This window comes from Leptodactylus fuscus, chromosome 6 (assembly GCF_031893055.1).
Source record: "Leptodactylus fuscus isolate aLepFus1 chromosome 6, aLepFus1.hap2, whole genome shotgun sequence".
Lineage (NCBI taxonomy): Eukaryota > Metazoa > Chordata > Amphibia > Anura > Leptodactylidae > Leptodactylus > Leptodactylus fuscus.
Window position 1 is genome coordinate 21033679 of NC_134270.1, and position 26066 is coordinate 21059744.

General features: G+C 44.6%; 4 protein-coding genes across 7 annotated transcripts in view; 2 read left to right on the plus strand and 2 right to left on the minus strand.

The window, feature by feature from the left end:
- MAP2K4 (mitogen-activated protein kinase kinase 4) overlaps positions 1-3291 on the minus strand; it is a 33119-nt gene extending 29828 nt beyond the window's left edge. For both annotated transcript variants that reach the window (XM_075279423.1, XM_075279422.1), the window contains exon 1: positions 3134-3291. In XM_075279423.1, the coding sequence (XP_075135524.1) occupies positions 3134-3254 (121 nt within the window). In that variant the 5' untranslated portion in view covers positions 3255-3291. The remainder of the gene's footprint in view (positions 1-3133) is intronic.
- A 6259-nt stretch (positions 3292-9550) lies between these two features.
- On the minus strand, positions 9551-13500 carry ADPRM (ADP-ribose/CDP-alcohol diphosphatase, manganese dependent). Of its 3 annotated transcripts, none has more exons than XM_075279426.1 (4): positions 13404-13500; positions 10845-11450; positions 10453-10569; positions 9551-10241 (listed from the first exon to the last, which is right to left on the minus strand). In XM_075279426.1, exons 1-4 carry the CDS (start codon positions 13408-13410, stop codon positions 9946-9948), a joined length of 1026 nt encoding a protein of 341 aa, XP_075135527.1. In that variant the 5' UTR covers positions 13411-13500; the 3' UTR covers positions 9551-9945. The 3 variants fall into 3 exon arrangements, with proteins under 3 accessions (XP_075135527.1, XP_075135528.1, XP_075135526.1); XM_075279427.1 differs by having other exon boundaries at positions 13307-13497; XM_075279425.1 differs by lacking the exon at positions 13404-13500 and adding an exon at positions 12971-13295.
- Positions 13501-14111: 611 nt separating this feature from the next.
- On the plus strand, positions 14112-18961 carry TMEM220 (transmembrane protein 220). The gene is made up of 6 exons (XM_075278411.1): positions 14112-14249; positions 15006-15035; positions 15938-15998; positions 16095-16221; positions 16427-16486; positions 17641-18961. Exons 1-6 carry the CDS (start codon positions 14133-14135, stop codon positions 17771-17773), a joined length of 528 nt encoding a protein of 175 aa, XP_075134512.1. The 5' UTR covers positions 14112-14132; the 3' UTR covers positions 17774-18961.
- Positions 18962-20374: 1413 nt separating this feature from the next.
- Positions 20375-21838, plus strand: LOC142209944 (E3 ubiquitin-protein ligase TRIM39-like). The gene has a single exon (XM_075278977.1). The coding sequence runs from the start codon at positions 20375-20377 to the stop codon at positions 21836-21838; it is 1464 nt and encodes a 487-aa protein (XP_075135078.1).
- Positions 21839-26066: the final 4228 nt, after the last annotated feature.

Below are 26066 nucleotides of genomic sequence, written 5' to 3' on the forward strand. Positions count from 1 at the left end.
GACATCAGGGCATGGAGCAGCATTACATGACGGTATAATGGGACATCAGGACATAGGGCAGCATTACATGACGGTATAATGGGACATCAGGACATAGGGCAGCATTACATGACGGTATAATAAGACATAGGGTAGCACTATATGAAGAAGCAGTAAGACTATCTTTCCCAGGCCACCGTGGGTGAAGGGGGCGCAAAACTACTGTGCAAGTAAGGCTGAGCAATCATTCAGGATTAAAGGGGAAGTTGTAGTATTCTGGGGGAGGGGGCAGTATCATAGGTCACTGTCCTATCTTGGAGGGGGGGGGGGGGGTCAATGGGACAGCCTGTTCACTAGGGACAGGGGACGGCAAGGATGAACACTATTCTAGAAGCAGAGTAGCTGACCTGGGGGGGGGGGGGCACCTACTGGTTACAATGCTGTTCTGGCCAGGCCTGAGATACTAACACTGAGCTATTCTGGGGGCAGCGGGTCACAGAGGTCAGTATTCCAAGGGGCACAGTCAAGGGGTCAGGGCCTGGTGCTGCCATCACATGTGGGTTTCTGTGCCCGCAGCTGGGACCTGGTGAGAGCTCGCTGACTGGATGTGGATTACTGCAGACAACAAAGAGTAACCCTATAAGCCCGGGCACAGATGACTGGGGGTCTACACAGCATCTACTGCCCGGGGGAAGGGGAGGTGACAGATCTGCAGGTGACACTGAAATCCAGGCTCTTCTCACTGCAGTCATGAAGGGGGGGCGGGCTACAATCTGCTGGGTGACATTGTGGATGGTAGGAGGGGGAGGGCACATTTCACTAGAAAAACACATGATTTATGCAAAAAGAATCCAGTTTTATACTGGGGAGGGTGCAGAGACACTGGGGCAAAAGAAGCAGGGGGAGGGGATTGACAGAAGTGACATAAGGGGGCAGCAAGACAAGAGTAATCCCAATCCACAGGCCATGGGGAATGGAAGGACATCACACGTGAGCACCTGGTGCATCTATTAGAGGGTCACATTAATGGTGGACCACCACCACAGGTTTTAGCACTTCCTGCCATATGTGGCACCACAACATATAGGGAGTCTGTAGAGAGGACAGGACAGAAGGTCGGGCAGAAGTGCTCAGATAGCACAGACAAATTATAAGGCAGGAGATGTGGGTGATCAGATGGGCACAAGCCAGGAGCAGGGGGGTTGCCATGAATGCAAAAGGGGCAGAAAAACAATTATCAGTGTATGAGAGATTAGCAGGACAAATGTATGGGACAGGAAGAGAACACTGGTGATCGGGGACAGAGGTCGGGGTACAGGGGTCACTCCTGCACGAGGTTATGGAGTTAGAATTAAAAGGGTTTTAGAGAGAAAGTACCAGAGGAGTCCAGGGGCACAGAGCATGGGGACAAGGGAAGTATGAGGGCACTGGGCAAGGAGATATGGGGAGGGGGGAATGAGCAGGACTAAGCACTAGGAGGCATGGGGGATGCACATGGGCTCTGGTCTAAGAGGTCGGGGCGAGTAGTACATGATACAGGAGCTAGTGCGAATGGGGGGGGGGGGGGGAATCATCAAGACTAAGGGGATGGGGCAGTAGTACATAATGCAGAAGCTAGTGATCATGCTGACCATGTGTGTACAGGGTGATATAGTAGGGGGATCATAAGAACTATGGGGTTGGAGCAGTAGTACATTATACAGGAGGGGATCATCAGCATTATGGGTTGGGGGACATGATACAAGAGCTGGTGGTCACACTGACCCTATAAGTAAGGGGGTTATATGGGGGATCAGCCGTATTATGGGTTGGGGGACATGATACAAGAGCTGGTGGTCACACTGACCCTATAAGTAAGGGGGTTATATGGGGGATCATCAGTATTATGGGGTTGGGGGACATGATACAAGAGCTGGTGGTCACACAGACCCTATGAGTAAGGGGGGGTTATATGGGGGATGATCAGTATTATGGGTTGGGGGACATGATACAAGAGCTGGTGGTCACACTGACCCTATGAGTAAGCGGGTTATATGGGGGATCAGCAGTATTATGGGCTGGGGGACATGATACAAGAGTCGGTGGTCACACAGACCCTATGAGTAAGGGGGGTTATATGGGGGATGATCAGTATTATGGGTTGGGGGACATGATACAAGAGCTGGTGGTGACACTGACCCTATGAGTAAGGGGGGGTTATATGGGGGATGATAAGTATTATGGGTTGGGGGACATGATACAAGAGCTGGTGGTCACACTGACCCTATGAGTAAGGGATTATATGGGGGATCAGCAGTATTATGGGCTGGGGGACATGATACAAGAGCCGGTGGTCACACTGACCCTATGAGTAAGGGGGTTATATGGGGGATCAGCAGTATTATGGGTTGGGGGACATGAGGCAAGAGCTGGTGGTCACACTGACCCTATGAGTAAGGGGGTTATATGGGGGATTACCAGTATTATGGGTTGGGGGACAGGATACAAGAGCCGGTGGTCACACTGACCATATGAGTAAGGGGTTATATGGGGGATGATCAGTATTATGGGTTGGGGGACATGATACAAGAGCTGGTGGTCACACTGACCCTATGAGTAAGGGGGTTATATGGGGGATGATCAGTATTATGGGTTGGGGGACATGATACAAGAGCTGGTGGTCACACTGACCCTATGAGTAAGCGGGTTATATGGGGGATGATCAGTATTATGGGTTGGGGGACAGGATACAAGAGCTGGTGGTCACACTGACCCTATGAGTAAGGGGGTTATATGGGGGATGATCAGTATTATGGGGTTGGGGGACAGGATACAAGAGCTGGTGGTCACACTGACCCTATGAGTAAGGGGGTTATATGGGGGATCAGCAGTATTATGGGTTGGGGGACATGATACAAGAGCTGGTGGTCACACTGACCCTATGAGTAAGGGGGTTATATGGGGGATGATCAGTATTATGGGTTGGGGGACAGGATACAAGAGCTGGTGGTCACACTGACCCTATGAGTAAGGGGGTTATATGGGGGATCAGCAGGACTCTGGGGTACATGACGCAGGAGCCGGTGGTCACACTGACCCTAGGAGTACAGGGGTACATAGGAGGGGATCAGCATGTAGGGGTCGCAGGACTCGGGGGTCTGGGGGCGCATCTTACCCTGCATGCTGCTGACCGTGCTGTGCTGCTGCTGCTGGGAGAGCTGTCCTCCTGGGAGCCCGGGCCCCGCTCCTCCGCCGCCGCCGCTGCCTCCACTGTTACTGGGATTGGAAGTCGCCATTGTTAATATATTAGATTCCAAATGAAGGCTGCAATGCAGCAACCCCCACTGAGCCGCCCCCTCCCAGAATCCCTCACTCTGACGTCACGGACACGCCCCCAGCGTGACGTCAGGCCCCTCCGCTCCACGCTCCGCCCCCCGCCGAGAGATTGAGACGCTGCAACCAGGCCTGTTAGTTATACGTAGGAGCAGAGCTGCTGCAGAACCTCTTATATACAGCTACCAATCATTTATAAGGCCAGAACCTGCTATATATACCGCTGTCAGCCAGTTACAGGGCCAGAGCTACTGCAGAACCTCTTATATACAGCTGTCAGCCATATACAGGACCTGAGCTACTGCAGAACCTCTTATACACAGCTGTCAGCCAGTTACAGGGCCAGAGCTACTGCAGAACCTCTTATATACAGCTGTCAGCCAGTTACAGGGCCTGAGCTACTGCAGAACCTCTTATACACAGCTGTCAGCCATATACAGGGCCAGAGCTACTGCAGAACCTCTTATATACAGCTGTCAGCCAGTTACAGGGCCAGAGCTACTGCAGAACCTCTTATATACAGCTGTCAGCCATATACAGGGCCTGAGCTACTGCAGAACCTCTTATATACAGCTGTCAGCCATATACAGGACCTGAGCTACTGCAGAACCTCTTATACACAGCTGTCAGCCATATACAGGGCCTGAGCTACTGCAGAACCTCTTATATACAGCTGTCAGCCAGTTACAGGGCCTGAGCTACTGCAGAACCTCTTATATACAGCTGTCAGCCAGTTACAGGGCCTGAGCTACTGCAGAACCTCTTATATACAGCTGTCAGCCATATACAGGACCTGAGCTACTGCAGAACCTCTTATATACAGCTGTCAGCCATATACAGGGCCTGAGCTACTGCAGAACCTCTTATATACAGCTGTCAGCCATATACAGGACCTGAGCTACTGCAGAACCTCTTATATACAGCTGTCAGCCATATACAGGACCTGAGCTACTGCAGAACCTCTTATACACAGCTGTCAGCCAGTTACAGGGCCAGAGCTACTGCAGAACCTCTTATATACAGCTGTCAGCCATATACAGGGCCTGAGCTACTGCAGAACCTCTTATACACAGCTGTCAGCCATATACAGGGCCAGAGCTACTGCAGAACCTCTTATACACAGCTGTCAGCCATATACAGGGCCTGAGCTACTGCAGAACCTCTTATACACAGCTGTCAGCCATATACAGGGCCTGAGCTACTGCAGAACCTCTTATATACAGCTGTCAGCCATATACAGGACCTGAGCTACTGCAGAACCTCTTATATACAGCTGTCAGCCATATACAGGGCCTGAGCTACTGCAGAACCTCTTATACACAGCTGTCAGCCATATACAGGGCCAGAGCTACTGCAGAACCTCTTATACACAGCTGTCAGCCATATACAGGGCCTGAGCTACTGCAGAACCTCTTATACACAGCTGTCAGCCATATACAGGGCCTGAGCTACTGCAGAACCTGTTATATACAACTATCAGTCATGGAGAGAGCCAAAGCAGCTGCAGAACCTCTTATATGCAGTTTTCAGTCATATACAGAACCAGAGCTGCTCCAGAACCTCTTAATACAGCTACCAAAAGACGCGGCCATATCTGCTGTGTAACTTCTTATATACAGCTCTCAGTCAGCTACAGGGCCAGGATTACTGCTGTATCTCTTATATACAGCTGCTAGCCATATACAGAGCCAGAGGTGCTGCAGAACCTCTTGTATAAAGGTGCTAGCAATATACAGGGCCAAAGATGCTGTAGAACCTCTTTTATGCAGCTCCTAGCAATATACAGGGTCAAAGATGCTGTAGAACCTCTTGTATACAGCTGCTAGCCATATACAGGGCCACAGGTGCTGCTGAACCTCTTATGTGGAGCTGATAGTTATATAATGGGCCAGAGCTGCTGCAGAACTTCTTATATAGAATTTCAGTTATATACAGGGCTAGAACTGCTGCAAAACCTCTTATGTGGAACCATCAATTACATACAGAGCCAGAGCTGCTGCAGAACCTCTTATGTGAAGATGTGTAAAGTGCTGACAAATATGTTGGTTCTATATAAATAAAATTATTATTACTAGCAGTCAGTTATATACAGAGCCACAGCTGCTGCAGAACCTCTTGTGTGTATCAGTCTGTCTCTAGTCCTGATAACACTAGTGTCAGTACTACAGGTCTGCAGCTGCTGCAGAACCTCTTGTGTGTATCAGTCTTTCTCTAGTCCTGATAACACTAGTGTCAGTACTACAGGTCTGCAGCTGCTGCAGAACCTCTTGTGTGTATCAGTCTTTCTCTAGTCCTGATAACACTAGTGTCAGTACTACAGGTCTGCAGCTGCTGCAGAACCTCGTGCTAGAAAATCTTTACACCACAGAACAATATTTTTGGTCAGCAAATTACTATCCCCCTACATACACAGCTGTTGCAGAACCTCATTGTCAGCTGAATATACCACATCGGATGTCTCTGATAGGACTGGAACCATTACTGCTGAACATGTCACAAGAGTGCATCATAACTGATAGCTTCATTCACTTATAGAGCCCTGGCAGCACAGAGTATTTCAGGAGAGGAGTGTGCTGTGGGAGGTCACAGACAGAGCGTTAAATGGAGGAAAGAGCAGGGTACACAGCTAACCAGGAATATTGTGATGACAATCTCCTGCCATCTACTGGAAAGAAAACAAACTGCAGGGTGTGCACTGCATAGAAGACCAAATCAAGGCTTGCATATACAGAAAACTGCTCAGGTCTTCCCCTGCTGGACATCTTTATGTGAAACTACTGTAGCTGAGAAATAATAGGACACAAGAATAAAACTGACAGTGGACCCCAGAAAATCAGGTATTATTAGGCTAGATCCTAGTGAGCGCCCCTAGTGGCAATTACAGGTAAATGCGTAAACAGGAGTCACCAAGGAGAAATACAAACATTCATAATGAGCTTTTCCTTTTCTCATAATAGATTGAGAGCGCAGCACCAGCAGCTGTTCAGTTCTTGGCCCTTGCACATCCCACGACATGAGGAATATTGGACCTACGGTCACAGACAAAAAAAAATGCGCCACCAGTGGATTTTGTGAAATGTATGTGATGCGTATACATTGAGTCCCTGATGATATGTATACCTCCTACTACGAAATCGACTGAAAAATGTCACGTGACATGTACAAAATTACCAAATACTCATCGTCCAGGAAGAGGCTAGAAATGGAAAAAAGTCAAGAAATTATTTTGCTACAATCATTACATTTTGTGAAGTGGTGCGGGTTTCTTTGGCCACCACTGTAACACTCTCCCCTTAGTTTCTTGTATATAGCTGGAGCAGCCCTCTCATTCTGTATTTTTGTTGAATTTTTTTATGTAAAATGTTCCTGAAATCACTGACTGTGACCTTAGAATTACTCTGTGACAGATCTGCTCAAAATAAATGGTCTTCCTTAGCTACAGTGCAGCCATGGAAACTACTGCAGCTGACCGCGCTTTACACCCCGTATACCTGATGGGAGAAAGTCAGTTTGTGAAAGAACTCGGCAGGGAGGTTGTTTCCGCCCTCTTGGAGAACTAAGCACTGATCTTCAAATATGGGATTTACATTTCTCTTTTCTTCATTCACTTTGATTTTTTTCATTGACAAATTAAACTATTAACCTTTCTAGTTCTTATCCACACCTGCCACATATGCACAGTACTGTATATAGATTTTGGATCTGTATGAGAATATAACTACTATACTACTGCCCCCTATGTATAAGAATATAACTACTATAATACTGCCCCCTATGTATAAGAATATAACTACTATAATACTGCCCCCTATGTATAAGAATATAACTACTATAATACTGCTCCTATGTACAAGAATATACCTACTATAATACTGCTCCTATGTACAAGAATATAACTACTATAATACTGCTCCCTCTGTACAAGAATATAACTACTATAATACTGCTCCTATGTACAAGAATATAACTAGTATAATACTGCCCCCTATGTACAAGAATATAACTACTATAATACTGCCCCCTATGTACAAGAATATAACTACTATAATACTGCTCCTATGTACAAGAATATAACTACTATAATACTGCTCCTATGTACAAGAATATAACTACTATAATACTGCCCCTATGTACAAGAATATAACTACTATAATACTGCTCCTATGTACAAGAATATAACTACTATAATACTGCTCCTATGTACAAGAATATAACTACTATAATACTGCTCCTATGTACAAGAATATAACTACTATAATACTGCCCCCTATGTACAAGAATATAACCACTATAATACTGCTCCTATGTACAAGAATATAACTACTATAATACTGCCCCCTATGTACAAGAATATAACCACTATAATACTGCTCCTATGTACAAGAATATAACTACTATAATACTGTCCCTATGTACAAGAATATAACTACTATAATACTACCTCCTATGTACAAGAATATAACTACTATAACTGTTCCTATGTACAAGAATATAACTACTATAATACTACCTCCTATGTACAAGAATATAACTACTATAATACTGCTCCTATGTACAAGAATATAACTACTATAATACTGCTCCTATGTACAAGAATATAACTACTATAATACTGCTCCTATGTACAAGAATATAACTACTATAATACTACCTCCTATGTACAAGAATATAACTACTATAATACTGCTCCTATGTACAAGAATATAACTACTATAACTGTTCCTATGTACAAGAATATAACTACTATAATACTACCTCCTATGTACAAGAATATAACTACTATAATACTGCCCCCTATGTACAAGAGTATAACTACTATAATACTGCCCCTATGTACAAGACTATAACTACTATAATACTACTCCTATGTACAAGAATATAACTACTATAATACTACTCCTATGTACAAGAATATAACTACTATAATACTGCTCCTATGTACAAGAATATAACTACTATAATACTGCTCCTATGTACAAGAATATAACTACTATAATACTGCTCCTATGTACAAGAATATAACTACTATAATACTGCCCCTATGTACAAGAATATAACTACTATAATACTGCCCCCTATGTACAAGAATATAACTACTATAATACCACTCCTATGTACAAGAATATAACTACTATAATACTGCTCCTATGTACAAGAATATAACTACTATAATACTACTTCCTATGTACAAGAATATAACTACTATAATACTGCTCCTATGTACAAGAATATAACTACTATAATACTGCTCCTATGTACAAGAATATAACTACTATAATAGTGCTCCTATGTACAAGAATATAACTACTATAATACTGCCCCCTATGTACAAGAATATAACTACTATAATACCACTCCTATGTACAAGAATATAACTACTATAATACTGCTCCTATGTACAAGAATATAACTACTATAATACTGCTCCTATGTACAAGAATATAACTACTATAGTACTGCCCCTATGTACAAGAATATAACTACTATAGTACTGCCCCTATGTACAAGAATATAACTACTATAATACTGCCCCCTATGTACAAGAATATAACTACTATAATACCACTCCTATGTACAAGAATATAACTACTATAATACTGCTCCTATGTACAAGAATATAACTACTATAATACTGCTCCCTATGTATAAGAATATAACTACTATAATACTGCTCCTATGTGCAAGAATATAACTACTATAATACTGCTCCTATGTACAAGAATATAACTACTATAATACTGCTCCTATGTACAAGAATATAACTACTATAATACTGCTCCTATGTACAAGAATATAACTACTATAATACTACCTCCTATGTACAAGAATATAACTACTATAATACCGCTCCTATGTACAAGAATATAACTACTATAATACCACTCCTATGTACAAGAATATAACTACTATAATACTGCTCCTATGTACAAGAATATAACTACTATAATACTGCTCCTATGTACAAGAATATAACTACTATAATACTACCTCCTATGTACAAGAATATAACTACTATAATACTACCTCCTATGTACAAGAATATAACTACTATAATACTGCTCCTATGTACAAGAATATAACTACTATAATACTGCTCCTATGTACAAGAATATAACTGCTATAATACTGCTGCTATGTATAAGAATATAACTACTATAATACTGCACCTATGTACAAGAATATAACTACTATAATACTGCTCCTATGTGCAAGAAGTGTAATAATGTCCCCTATTGATAAGAATGACACATTGCAACAATTCTAAAATAACTTACTCTGTATTATATGTAAAATATATCTTATATGTCACATTCGATACTTTACATATTGGACTCTATTCAGATCACTTTTTTGGTGTCTATGTAACTAGGTCGCCATTTGCATCAGTTTTTTTGCATTTGGTTTTGCGTCTATTAAATGGATGTAAAAAAAATAAAACCCATGATGTGAGTGGGGCCTCTAATACATCTGAGCAGTGAATAAGCTCGGACATAGATCACACAGACGTTATCATTTTCTGCTCCTTGGAAGGTGATCTGACATTTAAGAACTATTTCCTGTCAGCTCCTCGCCGTCACCATGGCTCATCCTGTACTGCCACTACATTCCTCCATCTTCTCAGCAGATTGTCAGCAGATATTGTCCCACCATGGACTAGCTCTCCCTGTAGAGCAGCGTTCTGTCTGGGACGAGCCCTCGACCTCTTAGGACCATTTTGTCCTCGTATATATACATGGTGCCAAACGCTTGACTCTCAGGGGGAGTTTCTATGATGCCATTGAAGGTTAAGTGATGGATTCCACACTGGTCCTGGAAGTAGCCGCCATCATGATCATGACCAGCAAAGTAAGCCACCACGCAGGGGTGGGACTGTAGAAGAGCGAGGACCTCTTTGTAGTTCCAGGTCAGACATATGGGATCTGTGGAATCGGGGTGGATAGGGAGGTGACCTGTAAAGAAGGATATACATTCATTATAGATGTCTGCGTTGTAACAGCTTCTTCACCTCCGAGCAAGGAGAGGACACCAAAAGGAAAGCCACCAGATGGCACCACGTCCATATCATGCAGCACCCTCTATAATAGTATAGGTACTATGCAGTTATTCATTTGATATCTGCTATGTCTGATACATGTGATGCCTCCACATAAGGCGACGTACCTGCAACCATCACTTTCTCATTATTTTTATCCGACATCTCCAGAACATCATTGATCCAGTGGAGCTGACCGGCGCTGATTCCTCCATTAAACTGGACAAACCGGGTTTCGGTAAGACCTATACCGTGAAAAAGAACAAAATAACCCTAATGACAACAAAAACATTCATACACCAGGTAAAACGTCATCTGGCAACTGAAAGTTGTCACAACTCCACCCACTTGGATTGGACACCGTCACTATCATAATCGGACTTGGTCCTTCTATGGGCTACATAAGAGGAGTAGTGGAGGTTCCTCAGAAGTTACATTGCTACCTCCAGATGGGAATTTGTTATAATCATATGACACTCTTACCCCTATTGAGGTCACCATCATGTTCCCCTTTCGATACCTTTCGGACTGTTCTTATCCTCATTTGGATTCTTCTGTCTCAGGAACTTCGAAGACTTGATGTGCTTGTCACTGGATGGATCTCTTCCAATTACACTAAAGTCATAGGAGTCAATTAGAAGTAATCGAAATTTGGGGAAAGGACTGAAGTGATAAGTGTAGAACGAGTCAAGAGGGTCTCCACCATCTTCAGGAGATGTCGTCAACGTATCCTGGAGACTCGAGCTGTTCAGTCTTGACTCCAATAACTGTTTTCTACTGAAATTGTAGAATTCATGGTTCCCCCAGATGTGATGGACGGGTGTCTTCAGTTTATCAATCTCCGACAAGACCTTGTTCAGTGAAGTCTCCGATGACTTGTACTTGACATTGAAACCATCTATGATGTCCCCAAGTTGGAGGATGAACTGAGGGGGGGCACTCTCTGAGGCCCATTCTTGCACCGCCCCTTGAAGCAACAATAGACTGTTCCTGTAGTATCTCAGCCTCGTCTTGGTGTAGTTGTACCCATTGTCCATGTCGGCATACTGGATATCAGCGATGACTCCAAACGCAAATAAAGGCTCTTCCATTTCTTCAAGTACCGGGGGCTTTGAGGCCTCAGCTTCTGAAATACAATATTCATAGAGGGTTCAGCAATCCAATCCAATAAAATGATTCAAACTAAGACTTCACAAGAGTCCATGCCAGCCAATGACAGGGGAGCCACAGCCTAAAAGCTAATGCTCTCTGAAACTTTGTGACCAATCCCAAATGCTGAAAAGGGCCGTAGATTGGTCATTCCCTGCAATGCCAGGACGTGATCTGCTCCATCCTGGGTAGTTATATCACCCTCCTGCCAGGACATGGACTGCTCTCTCTTAGGTAGTTATATCACCCTCCTGCCAGAACATGGACTGCTCTCTCTTAGGTAGTTATATCACCCTCCTGCCAGGACATGGACTGCTCTCTCTTAGGTAGTTATATCACACACCCGCCAGGACATGGACTGCTCTCTCATAGGTAGTTATATCACCCTCCTGCCAGGACATGGACTGCTCCATCCTGGGTAGTTATATCACCCTCCTGCCAGGACATGGACTGCTCCATCCTGGTTAGTTATATCACACTCCTGCCAGGACATGGACTGCTCTCTCTTAGGTAGTTATATCACCCTCCTGCCAGGACATGGACTGCTCTCTCTTAGGTAGTTATATCACCCTCCTGCCAGGACATGGACTGCTCTCTCTTAGGTAGTTATATCACCCTCCTGCCAGGACATGGACTGCTCTCTCTTAGGTAGTTATATCACACACCCGCCAGGACATGGACTGCTCTCTCATAGGTAGTTATATCACCCTCCTGCCAGGACATGGACTGCTCCATCCTGGGTAGTTATATCACCCTCCTGCCAGGACATGGACTGCTCCATCCTGGTTAGTTATATCACACTCCTGCCAGGACATGGACTGCTCTCTCTTAGGTAGTTATATCACCCTCCTGCCAGGACATGGACTGCTCTCTCATAGGTAGTTATATCACACTCCCCCCAGGACATGGACTGCTCTCTCATAGGTAGTTATATCACACTCCCCCCAGGACATGGACTGCTCTCTCATAGGTAGTTATATCACCCTCCTGCCAGGACATGGACTGCTCTCTCATAGGTAGTTATATCACACTCCCCCCAGGACATGGACTGCTCTCTTATGGGTAGTTATATCACACTCCCCCCAGGACATGGACTGCTCTCTTATGGGTAGTTATATCACACTCCCCCCAGGACATGGACTGCTCTCTTATGGGTAGTTATATCACACTCCTGCCAGGACATGGACTGCTCTCTCATCGGTAGTTATATCACACTCCTGCCAGGACATGGACTGCTCTCTCATCGGTAGTTATATCACCCTCCTGCCAGGACATGGACTGCTCTCTCATCGGTAGTTATATCACCCTCCTGCCAGGACATGGACTGCTCTCTCATCGGTAGTTATATCACACTCCCCCCAGGACATGGACTGCTCTCTTATGGGTAGTTATATCACCCTCCTGCCAGGACATGGACTGCTCTCTTATAGGTAGTTATATCACACTCCCCCCAGGACATGGACTGCTCTCTCATAGGTAGTTATCTCTTGCTCATACCTGTCAGCAGTCTTGACTTTTGAGGGACAGTCCCAAACGGGGGACAGGCCTTGTCTCTCCAAGCAGACGCCTTCCAAAGCCACCTGATGGGAATGCCAGCCAAAGTCCTGCCCGCTGTCACTTTGGGCCCAACCTTTGACATGTATGGCATCTTGACCATGATTTAAGATGTCAGCCGCAGTGAATATTTGGGTGCCAAGTCACCAACTCTCTGCAGGCCGACCCATAGACATACCCAACCAGGAAACCCCTCTACAGGGCAATAGTTAAAATCTTAACCCTTTCAGGGCACAGAACAATACAGAAACAAGACATGAATTTGACGAGAAAACATACAGCAAGGCTACGAGATACTTCCAGTACAGCCGCATCCAGTGCTGCAGGGGTTAATCCTGCCGGGCTGGACACCCAGGGGTGCAAGGCTCGGTCTTACCCGGCATGTTGCCTGACGTCAGGGGGTGCTGGTGACAGCCACACAAGGCTGCATTGCAGGCATAGGGTCTGCTCACACAGGGATGTCCTTCCTCCTGACAGCCCACCCCTCACATGACACTACTAGACTTCACCCACTTACATACATAGCCCCTCCTCCTGCCCTCAGCAGGTATTATATATACCCCACAATCAGGGGTGACCTGTAGGACTTTTCTCTCTGCATGTTTTGTGTGGAAACTACACGGACCCCATTATAGTCTACGGAGTCTGCGGGATTCCTAAGTAACCGCTGTTTAATACGTATAGGTTTCTGTTCAGGGGGTCCCCAAGCAGACATCCCAAATGCAGATGTGAATAGGGCCTGATACGTGGCATGAACCTATCAGGACAGGAGAGAGATTTGTGCTGCTGTTAGGTTCAGCTCACAGAGCACGGTCTTACCTGGAGACAACTGTAACAAACCATCAGCTGTGACAAGTGTTATGACAGTATTCACACCAGGCTCAGGCCATGTCTTGCGTCATATTGGTGCAAAAACCATAAACTATAATCTGTTAGAGAAGAGGGACTGGTCACACTAAATAAGGGTGCAGAGGTTATACTGTCAGGGAAGGGGTTAATGCAGTGGGCGGGTCCTGTGTAGTGAAAGGCGGGGATTATAAGAAACAGGAAGCCCAATGACCAATAGGAGTGAGAGCCTGGAGCAGCCAGAGTCTGCCTGGGAAACATGGAGGGGTCCAGTGTGAGGCCGGCCTCAGCCCCCAGCCCGCAGTATCAGCAGACACTATGGAGGGTCTGCAATGTCTTCATGGCTTCATTTTTTGCACTGGCTGCTTATGTGCAAGTAAGTTTAACCCTGTGTCTGCTGCAGCAAACCAATCCAGGAGTGAAATGATAAAGTTACAGCGCAGCACAGAGTATTTCAGGAGGGAAGCGTGCTTTTCTTGTGGGAGAACGTAGTGGATAAAGTAGAGTCTGTAGCAGCACAGAGTATGTCAGGAGAGGATCTTATTGGGCTGGTCACAGACGGACAGTTACATAGTGGAAGGAGCAGGGTCCCCCAGCAGCACAAAGTATTTCAGGTCAGGAGTGTGCTGATCTTGTGGTAGATCAGGCTATGTTCACACCTGCGCTGCCTCTCCGCTGGGGGATTCTGTTCCCCATTCTGCTGTAAAAATGTGGAGAGAAAAGTTCTGCAAGCAGGCGGAGACCGGGCGGACCCCATTAGAGTCTTCTTTTTTTAAACAGATTAGGTTTCTATTCAGGGGTCCCCAAGCGCACACCCCAAACTGAATGCAGGTATGAACCTAGCGACACAGACTGAGAATTACATAGTGTAAGGAGCAGGATCCCCAGCAGCACAAAGTATTTCAGGAAAGAAGTATGTTGATCTTGGGGTAGGTCATAGACTGAGATTTGTGTCCCAGCAGCACAGAGTATTTATGCAGTGATGATAATGCCATACTAATAATAGCTGCATGTTTCCAGGTCCAGACTATCATGTCCCTGTGACTACTTGCCCCTTCCAGTTGTATAGTAAATTGTGCACCATCTTGTGGTCACTTTTATAGCCTTTTTGTGTTGTTTTTTTTTTCTACAGATCAATGATCCAGATGCTGAAATGTGGATAGTAAGTAACTCTGAGGAAACCTTTGTTTTTTAAGGGGGCCTGAGATCATCTAAATTTAGTCTCTTATGCCTGGTTCACATCTGTGTTTGGGAAGTCTGCATGGGGACCCACTGAATGGACTACCGAACGCAGTGGCAAGCGGTGTGCAGTGAAAGCATACGGACCCCATAGACTATAATGGGGTCTGTGTGCTTTCTGCACGCTGCCCGCATGAGTCATGTGGACATGAAAGTAGATCACTAAGTACTTTTCTGTCCGCGTGTTCAGTGCACACATTGCGCACAAAGCATACAGACCCCATTATAGTCTATGAGGTCCGTGTGCTTTCTGTTCATGGGGGTTCCCATGCGAATTCCCCTGAACGGATTACTGACGCAGATGTGAAGTGTCTGGCAGTACTACACACAACCTATGCAAAGGTGGGGCGCTATTTTTGAAGAAAGCAGCCAAGTTTTTCCAATCCGAGACAACCAGACCTCCTTGGTCAATGTGTGATGCATGTAGGTAGTTGCCTGGTCCAGGCGAGTTTATGAAAGTGATGTCTTATTGTATAAGTAGGCGTGCTTGTCACTCAGGACTCCAGGAAAGTTGAGTAACAACTCCTGTAATGGCCATAAATACACCTGTATTGCTTGCCACTCATCTTTCCTAGGGGCAGATATGATATATTACTTGTCTTGGTATTTTCAGTTTGGCCATTTTCTTTTCCTATCTGGTTCTAACAAAGCTCAGTAACCATCTTTATCGTTTGCACCCAGCTTTCCCAGGAACTAAAAAAAATCAGTGACAAGAAACTATAATATCTTACTTTATTTGAATCCGTTGAGAGTTGCTTTGTTTCATCTGTTCATGGGTGTCGGTATGACATTGCATACTCCATTCTGTTTCTCTATCACCTACAGGTGATCTATCTAATCCCGGCCGCACTGATTTTCCTCCTCAGCATAAATCCGGATATAACAGGTGAGTCTCGAGTGACAGTAACCAGGTCCTGCGTCACCACAGATTCCTATATCTTTCCACAGGTAGTAAAAATATCAATTTCCACTTTTCACACAGGACACACAATCTGGAAAACCCTGTCCAGCCTCCATTGCGCCATCTGTGTGATCGGAGCCACTTACCTCTTGGTGTCCCTGCTGGTTTCTGGTAATATAAGACATATATTACATGAGGAAGAGGGCAGGTAAGTGTAATGGATAAAGTATATCATGTCTGTAGTTTATGAATACAATACTAGAAATACAGTGAAGACTGACACGCAGGGCAAGTACTAAAAGAGAGGATAATGTGGAAAGTAACTGTTTACAACAAATCAGATTAATAACTACATAGAAAAAAAAAATCCTGATGAAGCTATGTCTCATTTTAACAAGAATATTGTCTTGTAGGGAGCTGTCCGGATTAGGAATCATTGCATTGTGGATGTTGCTTTGTAAAGATTCTGGAAGGTATGTATACATTTAATGAGGACCTTTCTCCTCCTCAAACAAGTCCAGCTCTTTATAGCAACCAATAGCTGCTGCTCCACTGATTTTGGCACACTTGATATTTTGTTCTCTAGCCCCCACCATTCCTGAGCAATCAATGCAAACAGCAGTTTTGGTGCCTGATATGATATATAAACTCTCAAGAGGGCAGTGTCAGGCAGGAGCAGACAAAGGGCGTGATTCTGGGCACTAACACTGGCCACCTCTGATTGGAGCTCTCAATCACACCGACCATTTCTGACACTGCCCTTCTGATATTACAGAGCTTAAAGGGGTTGTCCAGGAAACCCCCTTTTTTTTTGCTCTGGAGGCTGGGAATGGTGAAAAAAAAAAACACACTCTCATGTCCCTTTGTTCTGTCACTAGTGCTCCAGTGTCACAGGCTAGTGTTCGGTCCTGATACATCCAGAGGCTTCTTTTGGCAGAAGTCCCTGCATGTGACCACTGAAGCCAATTAGTGGCCTAAGAAAGGATCTGGGATGTATGCAAGTGACTTCCCTGTTCCTTTCCTTAGGCCGCTGATTAACCACAGTGGTTACGTGTGCTCCAGCAAGCCCCAGGACTATACAGTGGCCTGGAACTCTGGAGCACCGGGGACAGGTAGGTATGTTTTTTTTCAATGTTTTCCTCTTTCCCTGGCCTCCAGAGAGAAAAAAAAAAAAATTATGGACAGCCCCATTAAATTAATCAGACACCAAAACTACCTGTGCTTGTTGCTCTGGAATATTGGGGCTAGAATAAAAATTCTAACTGTGCTGGAGTCGGTGGAGCTGCACCTATTAACAGATGCTAAGAGCTTGAATTTATGGAGGTCCTCTTTAAGATCTGTCCCCTATGTACTGAATATCACTATTGTGTAATGCTGCTTTCCATGTGCAAGAATATAACTACTATAATACTGCCCACTATGTATAATACTACTACTATAATACTGCTCCTATGTACAAGAATATAACTACTATTATACTGTCTCTATGTACAAGAATATAACTACTATAATACTGCCCCCTATGTACAAGAATATAACTACTATAATACTACCTCCTATGTACAAGAATATAACTACTATAATACTGCTCCTATGTATAATCATGTAATCTCTCTGGTTATTACAGAGCCTCAGTTGGTATATTCAGACTATTAGTGGCCACGTCTATGTCAGTTTTCCCTTTCCTGACTTGGATCTACATTTACGTCAACAAGGAGATGAGGACATCTTGGCCACAACATTGTAAGACCGTCATATGAGAACAATGGAGACCACCAGGCCGAGGACAATGTTACTGTTAATTTTCTAAATCTAAAAATAATTGTACACAAAAATGATTGAAGATCAAAAAGTTGGATATGCAGTATATGTGAAAAAACAGAACAAAACATTTCTCTCTGCTGCGACCAGATATGGCATTCACTGATCGGAGAGAAGAGCAGAACTGTCCTATCTGTCTAGACCTCTATACTGAGCCCATTACTGTAAGATGTGGGCAAAACTTCTGCTAGGAGGGAATTGAAGATGTGTTGGAGTCTACACTTATCCTGACTGCTGGGAGGAATTTGTCAAGTGCCAGTGTTGCACAAGAACGCCACCCTGAGTAATATGGCTCAGCACCTTATATCCACTGAGCCCAAAAACAAGGAGGGGGGAGTATCTACTGACCATATTGTGAATATAAAAATGTGTTCTATTAAGGAGCTAAGTCACATAGCAAATACCATAAGAGTAGTGGAAGAAGAAGCATCAAAGAGAAGAGACTTCTCTCATTCCAAGGAGAATGAGAAGGAAGAGAGCGATAGCTACAATAAAATAGTCCATAATGCAGGTGATCTAAATGTAAGTCTGATCTTGGAGATGTTACACACAGGTATATAGTATATAATGACTGGTGCTAACATATGGTCCTACTCCCTAGAACCATCCGATCTATTCCTAGATCTGCACACGGCTGGTAACCATTTACAGATATCGGATGACTGTATCCTGCTTAAGCGTCAACCAGAATCTCCCCCAAACATCTGAGAGGTTCCAGTCTGACCAGGGTCTAAGTATCACAAGCTTCTCATGTCAACACTATTGGGAAGTAGAAACCAGTGACTTTGGATAATGGAAAGAAGGGATCACTCATGGATTGGGAATAACCAAAAGTCATGGCGTTTGTGCTGGTTTTATGTCTATTCTGTGACAGTAAAGTGATGCATCTACCTGAAGGAATGTCCTGTAATAAGATACGAGTCCACCTGGACTATCAGGCGGGAAGATCCTATTAAACACTTGTACAGATCCATTCTGTCTTACAATAAGGATATTATGTAGTTCTGCTCACCCTCCACGTTCACATCCAAGCTCATTCTATCCAAGTTTACTTATATTTGGACCAAGTGATGGTGCTCGCTAAAGAAATGTGAAAAAGTTTGATATTCGTCACAGCAATGCAATTTATGGCATCTTGCATTGTAATTTTTTAATAAAACTACAAATTTTATGAAATGGAGTGCTGGATCCAGTCTTCTTGCATGCTTTACACATGGCCATTTGACCAGCGGAGGTTCAGATGAGCGTTATCCGTCTATATTTGTCCCTACATGTGGACATTGACATGAGTGACTGGTGAGCTGTGTACAAGTTCAGTGTGCTATACGTGTTATTCAGAGGCATTACTTCTCTTATCAGGCTCCTTTCTAAACTCCCCCCACCCTAATCCCTCTTGGTCACCTAAGGGTATGTTCACACGGCATACAATGGTTTCTGCCAGGTAAACTTCCGTGCGGCTGCCACGACGGGTTGCAGTGCGTCAGTATTCCATCGTGGCATCCCGCTCCTGAATGGGCTTAACCAGGAGCGTGTCTCAAGCTGCGGAAAGATAGGTCATGTTGCTTCTTTTGTCCACTGCTAGCTAGCAGAAAAAAAACGAGTGGCTCACATTGAAGTCAATGGGAGCCATTTTTGCAGGCGAATTCCGTGTTAAAATCTGCCTGCAAAAAAACTCAGTGTGAACATAAGGTAGACTGAAGTATTAACTTACATGTCCCATGGAAGTCTAAGCAAAGTGAGGCGGTAGGAGAAGCAGAGACACATGCACAGAAGCTACTGGTAAAACTAGGTATTCTATCTCACCCCAAGTGCGTTATATCAATACCTGTCCATACGTTCCTGTAATGTACAATAAGGTGCCTTATCCATGTACTAAGCAAGAACATGGCCCCTGACCTTCATTAAAACAGGTGAGGTGGTGGCCACATTCTGGCTAAGACTTATTTGAGACTTTCTCCGTTGAAATTCATGGGTGTCTAAAGCTTTTTTATTTTTGGGGTACTATCTGTGTGTCTCTATTGTTGGGGCACTATTCATGGAGCAGCATCTATGGCAGTAATATTTTTGAGGCCCTGTCCATGTAGTACTGTGTCTATTGAAGAAGGAACATAAAATGCTAGATAACTAATCACTGATTTTGTAGGACAAGTCTCACGTAAGGTCTTTCAGTAGTGGCCATAATACAAAATAGACCCTAATGTTACAAGTCCTACATCTGACTGGCTAGAGACAGGCTATTGTGGTTCAGTAGGAGGTGACTTGAGTATTTTCTGAAGCTTAGGATGGAACCTATGACCTTTGTTCTTCCAGCAGTGCAGCTTATCTCTGGCTATAATGTTCCTGGGTAATTTACATGCTACAGGTTCTCTGGCAGCCAATCGGGGCTTGTGTCAACTAAGACAAGTCTGATTTATGTGCAAACTTTAACTTTGCGAGGTGAAGAACTAAAGGACAAGTTCTTCAGTTCATTTTATACAACTACTCTTCTATGGTGTATGCTGATCTACTCCACTAGGCAGAACATTCATACAGAACCGACAATGCTAAGAAATGGCCTCCAGCTCGACCAGCACTGCATTGATTGTGATATGGCTACACAAGAAAATCCCAGAATGGACAACTGCACCAAGGACAGTCCAGAAATAAGTGACATGACAGCTGTTTGCACCAAGGACCCTCAAGGCAAATCATCTCTGAATGAAAGGGGTATTATCTGTACCTATTGCATTCATCTTCCTGTGCTTGCTGTAAAATCGTGCTTGATGTGTGAGGCTTCCCTATGTGATGACCACCTGAAGGTCCACAGTAAGTCCCCAGAACATGTTCTCACAGAACCCACCACTTCCATGGGCCACTGTAAATGCTTAGCTCATAATGAACTTATAAAGTATGTCTGCTGTGAAGATTCCCTCTGTATCTGTGTATCTTGCTTCGCCTTTGGAGATCACAAAGGTCACCAGGTAGTGTCACTGAATGAAGCATATGAGAAGAAAAAGGAGAGGCTGAATCAACTTCTGAAGAACTTGTCTATAAAAAAAGAGAAGACTGACCTTAGAATCCAAGATCTTCAAGAGCATGTAAGTAAAGTGCCAGAACAGTCACTGAACGTAACGGGGAAAGTCACTGCCTTGTTCAGAGACATCAGGAGACGGCTTGAAGACGTTGAGAAGAGGGTACTGGGTGAGATCTCGAGGCAGGAGAAGCAGGTGTCACAGTCGGTGTCTGATTTGATCCGTGAGCTGGAAGTGGAGAAGGATGAACTTTCTCGGAAGATGCTCCATATTGAAGAGCTGTGTTCTATGACTGATCCAGTAGCTGTTATACAAGACCAAGAAAAAGCTGAGGATGACTCTCAAGACACTGAAGACAAAGAGGGGCTTTACAAACACACTCCTGATGATTTCAGTGAAGGTTTCATCTCCGAGATCTTGCGCTCAGGGTTAGCTCATATCATGACTTTTACTGAGAAAGTGTTTCATTGTCCTGATGAATCAGGTTTAGTACTAAACATAGACACAGCAGGTTATAAAGTAATTGTATCTGATGACCTGAGGACGGCAACATGGTCTGCTGTCAACCAGGCCCGGCCTGAGAAACCAGAGAGATTTCAGTACAACCAAGTCATAAGTACCAGGGGGTTTCTATCAGGGAGACATTTTTGGGATGTGGAAACCAGTGACTCGGGCAATTGGAGGTTAGGCATGACCTATTTAAGTATAGAACGGAAAGGACAGTACTCCGTCATTGGAGATAACAGTAAATCCTGGTGTCTTCGAAAGTGTAACAACCAGTGTTCAGTGATACATAGTGGCAAAGACCACATACTGTCCCTCAAGTTCACGTCGCAGAAGTTTCGAGTGTTCCTGGATTATGAAATGGGTTGTATCACATTTTATGAGCTTTGTGTACCGATTCGGCATTTATACACCTTCACCGCCACCTTCACTGAGGCTCTACATCTAGGCGTTTTATTAAGTAATGCATGGGTGAGGATCATAAATTAGTCACCTGTAAATCTCACAAAAACATGTTATTTTTGGGCACTCTTACAATGTGTTCAAGCTAGAACCATGGTGCTATGTATGAAGACTTGTCCCATCTGTCTCATATTCCAGAGGAAGAAAGTTTATGGTGGTAGTATATCATTCCTAACCACATCATCCACAGACTTAGGGGTCCTAACATCTTAACTCATTATGTAAAGATAATTGATAGATCCCTGTAGGTCCACAGTCAGTTGCCCCTCACTCCATTGAAAACTTTAAAAGAATTCTTCCATTAAAATCCTTTTTTTTGTAGATAAGATGTTGGAATAGCCTTTAGAAAGGCTATTCGTCTCTTACCTGTAGACGTGGTCTCCACTGCGCCATTCCTTAGAAATACTGTTTTTTACCGGTATGGAAATGAGTTCTCTCACAGCGATTGGGGTGGTCTTCAGCGCTCAAAAAGCGAAGGGGGCGTCCCCACCGCTGCCAGAGAAGTGTCTCCAAGCGCCGCCTCCTTCTTCGTCCGCCGCGTCATCTTCAATGTCTTCTTCCAGCGCAGGCTTGTAACTTCGAGCAGAGCAGACTGCGCAGGCGCAAAGGCCACGGGAAAATGGCCGCTAACAATACTGTGCAAGCGGCCATTTTCCCGTGACCTGTGCGCCTGCGCAGTCTGCTCGGCCCGAGGCCTAGAAGTTATGAGCCTGCGCCGGAAGAAGACATTGAAGATGACGCAGCAGATGAAGAAGGAGGCAGCGCTTGGAGACACTTCTCTGGCAGTGGTGGGGACGCCCCCATCGCTTTTTGAGCGCTGGGGACTGCCCCCATCGCTGCGAGAGAACTCATTTGCATACCGGTAAAAAACTGTATTTCTAAGGAACGGCACAGCGGAGACCACGGCTACAGGTAAGAGACGAATAGCCTTTCTAAAGTCTATTCCAACATCTTATCTACAAAAAAAAAAAGGATTTTAATGGTAGAATCCCTTTAAGGTTTCATGCACTCAGCCGGTTTACAAGCTGAGTGTCCTCTGGATCCATGTGTCCATTTTTTGGATCTAAAAAGGACCTGCTCAAATAATAACAGAATAGAAGACTGGTAGGCACTTGTATTTGTGGGCATGAAACCTGAAAGGGGTTTTCTGGGTTATGAACAGAGATGAGCGAGTACTATTCGAAACGGCCATTTCGAATAGCACACACCCATAGGAGTGAATGGAAGCGGCCGGCACACAGACTTTGCTGGCGGCCGGCTGCTTCACCCCCTGCGTGCCGGCTACGTCCATTCATTCCTATGGGTACGTGCTATTCGAAATGGGAGTTTCAAATAGTACTCGCTCATCTCTAGTTATGAATATCCAGAATATCCTCTGTCGATTAGCGGTTCTCAACAGTCAGTGGTGCTAAAACATTGGGAATAGAAGCAGACTGCTCCGTTTTCTGTGGAGTGGCCGTTCCTTAACTTCCGGCTCGGTACTTTAGGTTAATTCTGGTGTCAAGGTACCAAATATTGAACCCCCCCCCGATCTGATCATGAAGTTTTGGTTTTTTTTGTAGATTGTGAACCACATATAGAGCTCACATTGTATATTTTTTCCCCTATCAGTATGTCTTTGGAATATGGGAGGAAATCCACGCAAACACGGGGAGAACATACAAACTCCTTGCAGATGTTGTTCTTGGCAGGATTTGAACCCAGGCCTCCAGCACTGCAAGGCTACAGTGCTAACCACTGAGCCACCATGATGCCCCCTGATAATGCAGTTCCATCCTAAGGATACAACATCAATAGCAATAATCCAGAAAACCCCTGTAAGGACCCAACAAGACCACAATTCTGTTATTGACTCTGGGTGTTGTTTCTGAAGATGTTGGACTCTTATAAATAAAAATGTTATTTCTAATAGTCCGTATCGATGTGGATTTGTGTAAAGGAACACTCCAGACAACCTAACATACTGTATACTGTGTAGTGTTGAGTCTGAAGGGGTGTCTATGTGTACTGCGCCTTGTCTGCCCTCCCCTGCAATAAAATCACAGGTAACAAATCACTGGGACATCTGAGGTCACATGCTGCTGTGATGTTTCATTCACCTCTCTCCCCCCTCCCTCCTGCGAGTAGTAAACACACAGGCTGAGCGCGGGCAGATGCATCATGGGAACTGTAGTTTCTTCACAAAGTCACTGCATGTAAATAACAGTGATAAAAGGAGTCTCAAGTAAAATAAAGCCAAGAAAAGGGTGCACAAGGAAACGGTGAATATTTAGCACTGCTATGGATTTATTTGTAGATAATTTTTGGAAGCTGAATATCCCCTTTAAGGTAGCGAATTTTTTTATTTATTTATTTATTTATTTTTTGGGGGGTGGGGGGGGGGTTACTGTGTCAATGCCAGGATTCCCTAAGCATTATCCCAGTCCAGGAATAAGTGGTAATGCATGTATTAGGTTATGTATGAAGCTTTAGTATATGTGATTTCAGATGTAAGTCGAAGGGACAATTAAGACAAGAAAACAAAAAGTCCGCCCACAGCCAGCTATGAAAGGAATAGTGTTTGTGTGGAAGATATATAGCCTACAACAGAGATAGGGAACCTTCGGCTCTCCAGCTGCTGTGAAACTACAACTCCCATCATGCTCCATTCACTTTCATGGGAGTTCCAAGAACAGCAGAGCCAGTATGCATGCTGGGAGTTGTAGTTTTGCAACAGCTGGAGAGCCATACGTTCCCTACCCCTGGCCTACAATGACATAAACATTGCACATATCTCGGCACGGCTACACTTGACGCCTGAGAGCTGTCATTTCTATTCCGATCACTAGTTTAAAGTCATGTCTGTAGAGTCTTCAGGGAGCCCCAGCAGCCTGGAAGGAACACTGTCTGTACACTGTATAGTAATATGGTCCCTGGCTCTTACCATCATGCTTTTGTGTATGGTGGGGGAGAGTGCCTGAGTCTGAAAGGGTTAAACTCTAAAAAAGTGTCTTTCAATTTCTCTCCTTGTTCCTCTCTCCAGCCATGGCGTCTGCTGATATGAGAGCTGAGCTATGCTGCTCCACCAGGTAGGGGCTCTGCACTCCCTCTGGCCTAGGGTAGGTCATAAATGTCTTATCTCGGACACTATTCTTAAAGGATTTCATCTTGATGATTTTCCCCTCCCATCTCCTCAAAACACTAAAAGTGTGGCTGTGGGTGTTCTGCTGCCCCAGTCCAGGGTATCTTGTAATGAATTTATAGCCCTGGCGCCCAGTCATGTAGACAACCGCTGCTGGTTTTTTGGGGGGGTTTTGTTGAGTAAAGGTTCCTATTGACGCTGGGTTCACACCAGCATCTGAACTTCATTTTCAGGTTTCCGTCTTCTGCATGCAGAAGACAGAAACCTGTCATGGCGAGTCCGGCCATGTGCGCCAGTAAGCGTTTTATGCTCTCCGCGGCGAAACCGTTTTTTTTTTTGTTTTTTTTTAAACCGGACACAGAGTACTGCATGTCCGACTCTGTGTCCGGTTTTAAAAAAACGGTTTTGCCGCGGAGCGCATAAAACGCTCACCGGCGCACACGGTGAGTGGGCTTGAAACATGCCGGCAGGTTTCCGTCTCCTGCCCCTGTTTTGTGTAGGAAACGCAAAACCTGCAGAACGGAGTACGGGCACAGATGTGAATGAGCCCTTACTTACCAATTCACGCTGCACAGATGCCTTCACTTCCACTTCAGCCCTCCAGGGGGCCCTGTCGCTAACAGCAATGTAATATGTGATACATAAGGCTTTATGAAGGGCTCAAATGGAAGCAAAGGCGTCCGTGGCCAGTAGCGGGTATCGGTAAGTAGGGCCCGCAGCAAAAATATTTTTGGGGCGAACCCCAACACCAGTTTCATCTGGCAGTTCCATTTGGACCTCATATGTCCAAACTGAAAATGTCTTTGAATCCGAGAAAATGTCTTTGAATCCCTCCCAGGGAGGGGAGAAAATTTAAAAACCTGTATTACTTACCTCCCCTGGGCTCCGGCAGAACTCTCATGTGGGTTAGGCCGGCGTCACTATGCATAATATCGCCAACATAATGTAGTTCTTGGGTGGTGAATACCATGAGGGCCACTATGGGACATAATACTGTGTACAGGGGCCGCTATGGGACATAATACTGTGTGCAGGGGCCACTATGGGACATAATACTGTGTACAGGGGCCACTATGGGGCATAATACTGTGTACAGGGGCCACTAAGGGACATAATACTGTGTACAGGGGCCAC

What these genes read in the sequence shown, in the direction of transcription:
- ADPRM (XM_075279425.1), bottom strand. Translation starts at nt 13,130, where the DNA reads ATGGTCAAGATGCCATACATGTCAAAGGTTGGGCCCAAAGTGACAGCG. An exon ending in AAAGTCAAGACTGCTGACAG is followed by an intron (nt 11,451 to 12,970) that starts GTATGAGCAAGA and finishes ATTGTATTTCAG; the next exon opens with AAGCTGAGGCCTCAAAGCCC. An exon ending in GGATAAGAACAGTCCGAAAG is followed by an intron (nt 10,570 to 10,844) that starts GTATCGAAAGGG and finishes TTCACGGTATAG; the next exon opens with GTCTTACCGAAACCCGGTTT.
- TMEM220 (XM_075278411.1), top strand. Translation starts at nt 14,133, where the DNA reads ATGGAGGGGTCCAGTGTGAGGCCGGCCTCAGCCCCCAGCCCGCAGTAT. An exon ending in CACTGGCTGCTTATGTGCAA is followed by an intron (nt 14,250 to 15,005) that starts GTAAGTTTAACC and finishes TTTTTTCTACAG; the next exon opens with ATCAATGATCCAGATGCTGA. An exon ending in CAGATGCTGAAATGTGGATA is followed by an intron (nt 15,036 to 15,937) that starts GTAAGTAACTCT and finishes TATCACCTACAG; the next exon opens with GTGATCTATCTAATCCCGGC.
- LOC142209944 (XM_075278977.1), top strand. Translation starts at nt 20,375, where the DNA reads ATGCTAAGAAATGGCCTCCAGCTCGACCAGCACTGCATTGATTGTGAT.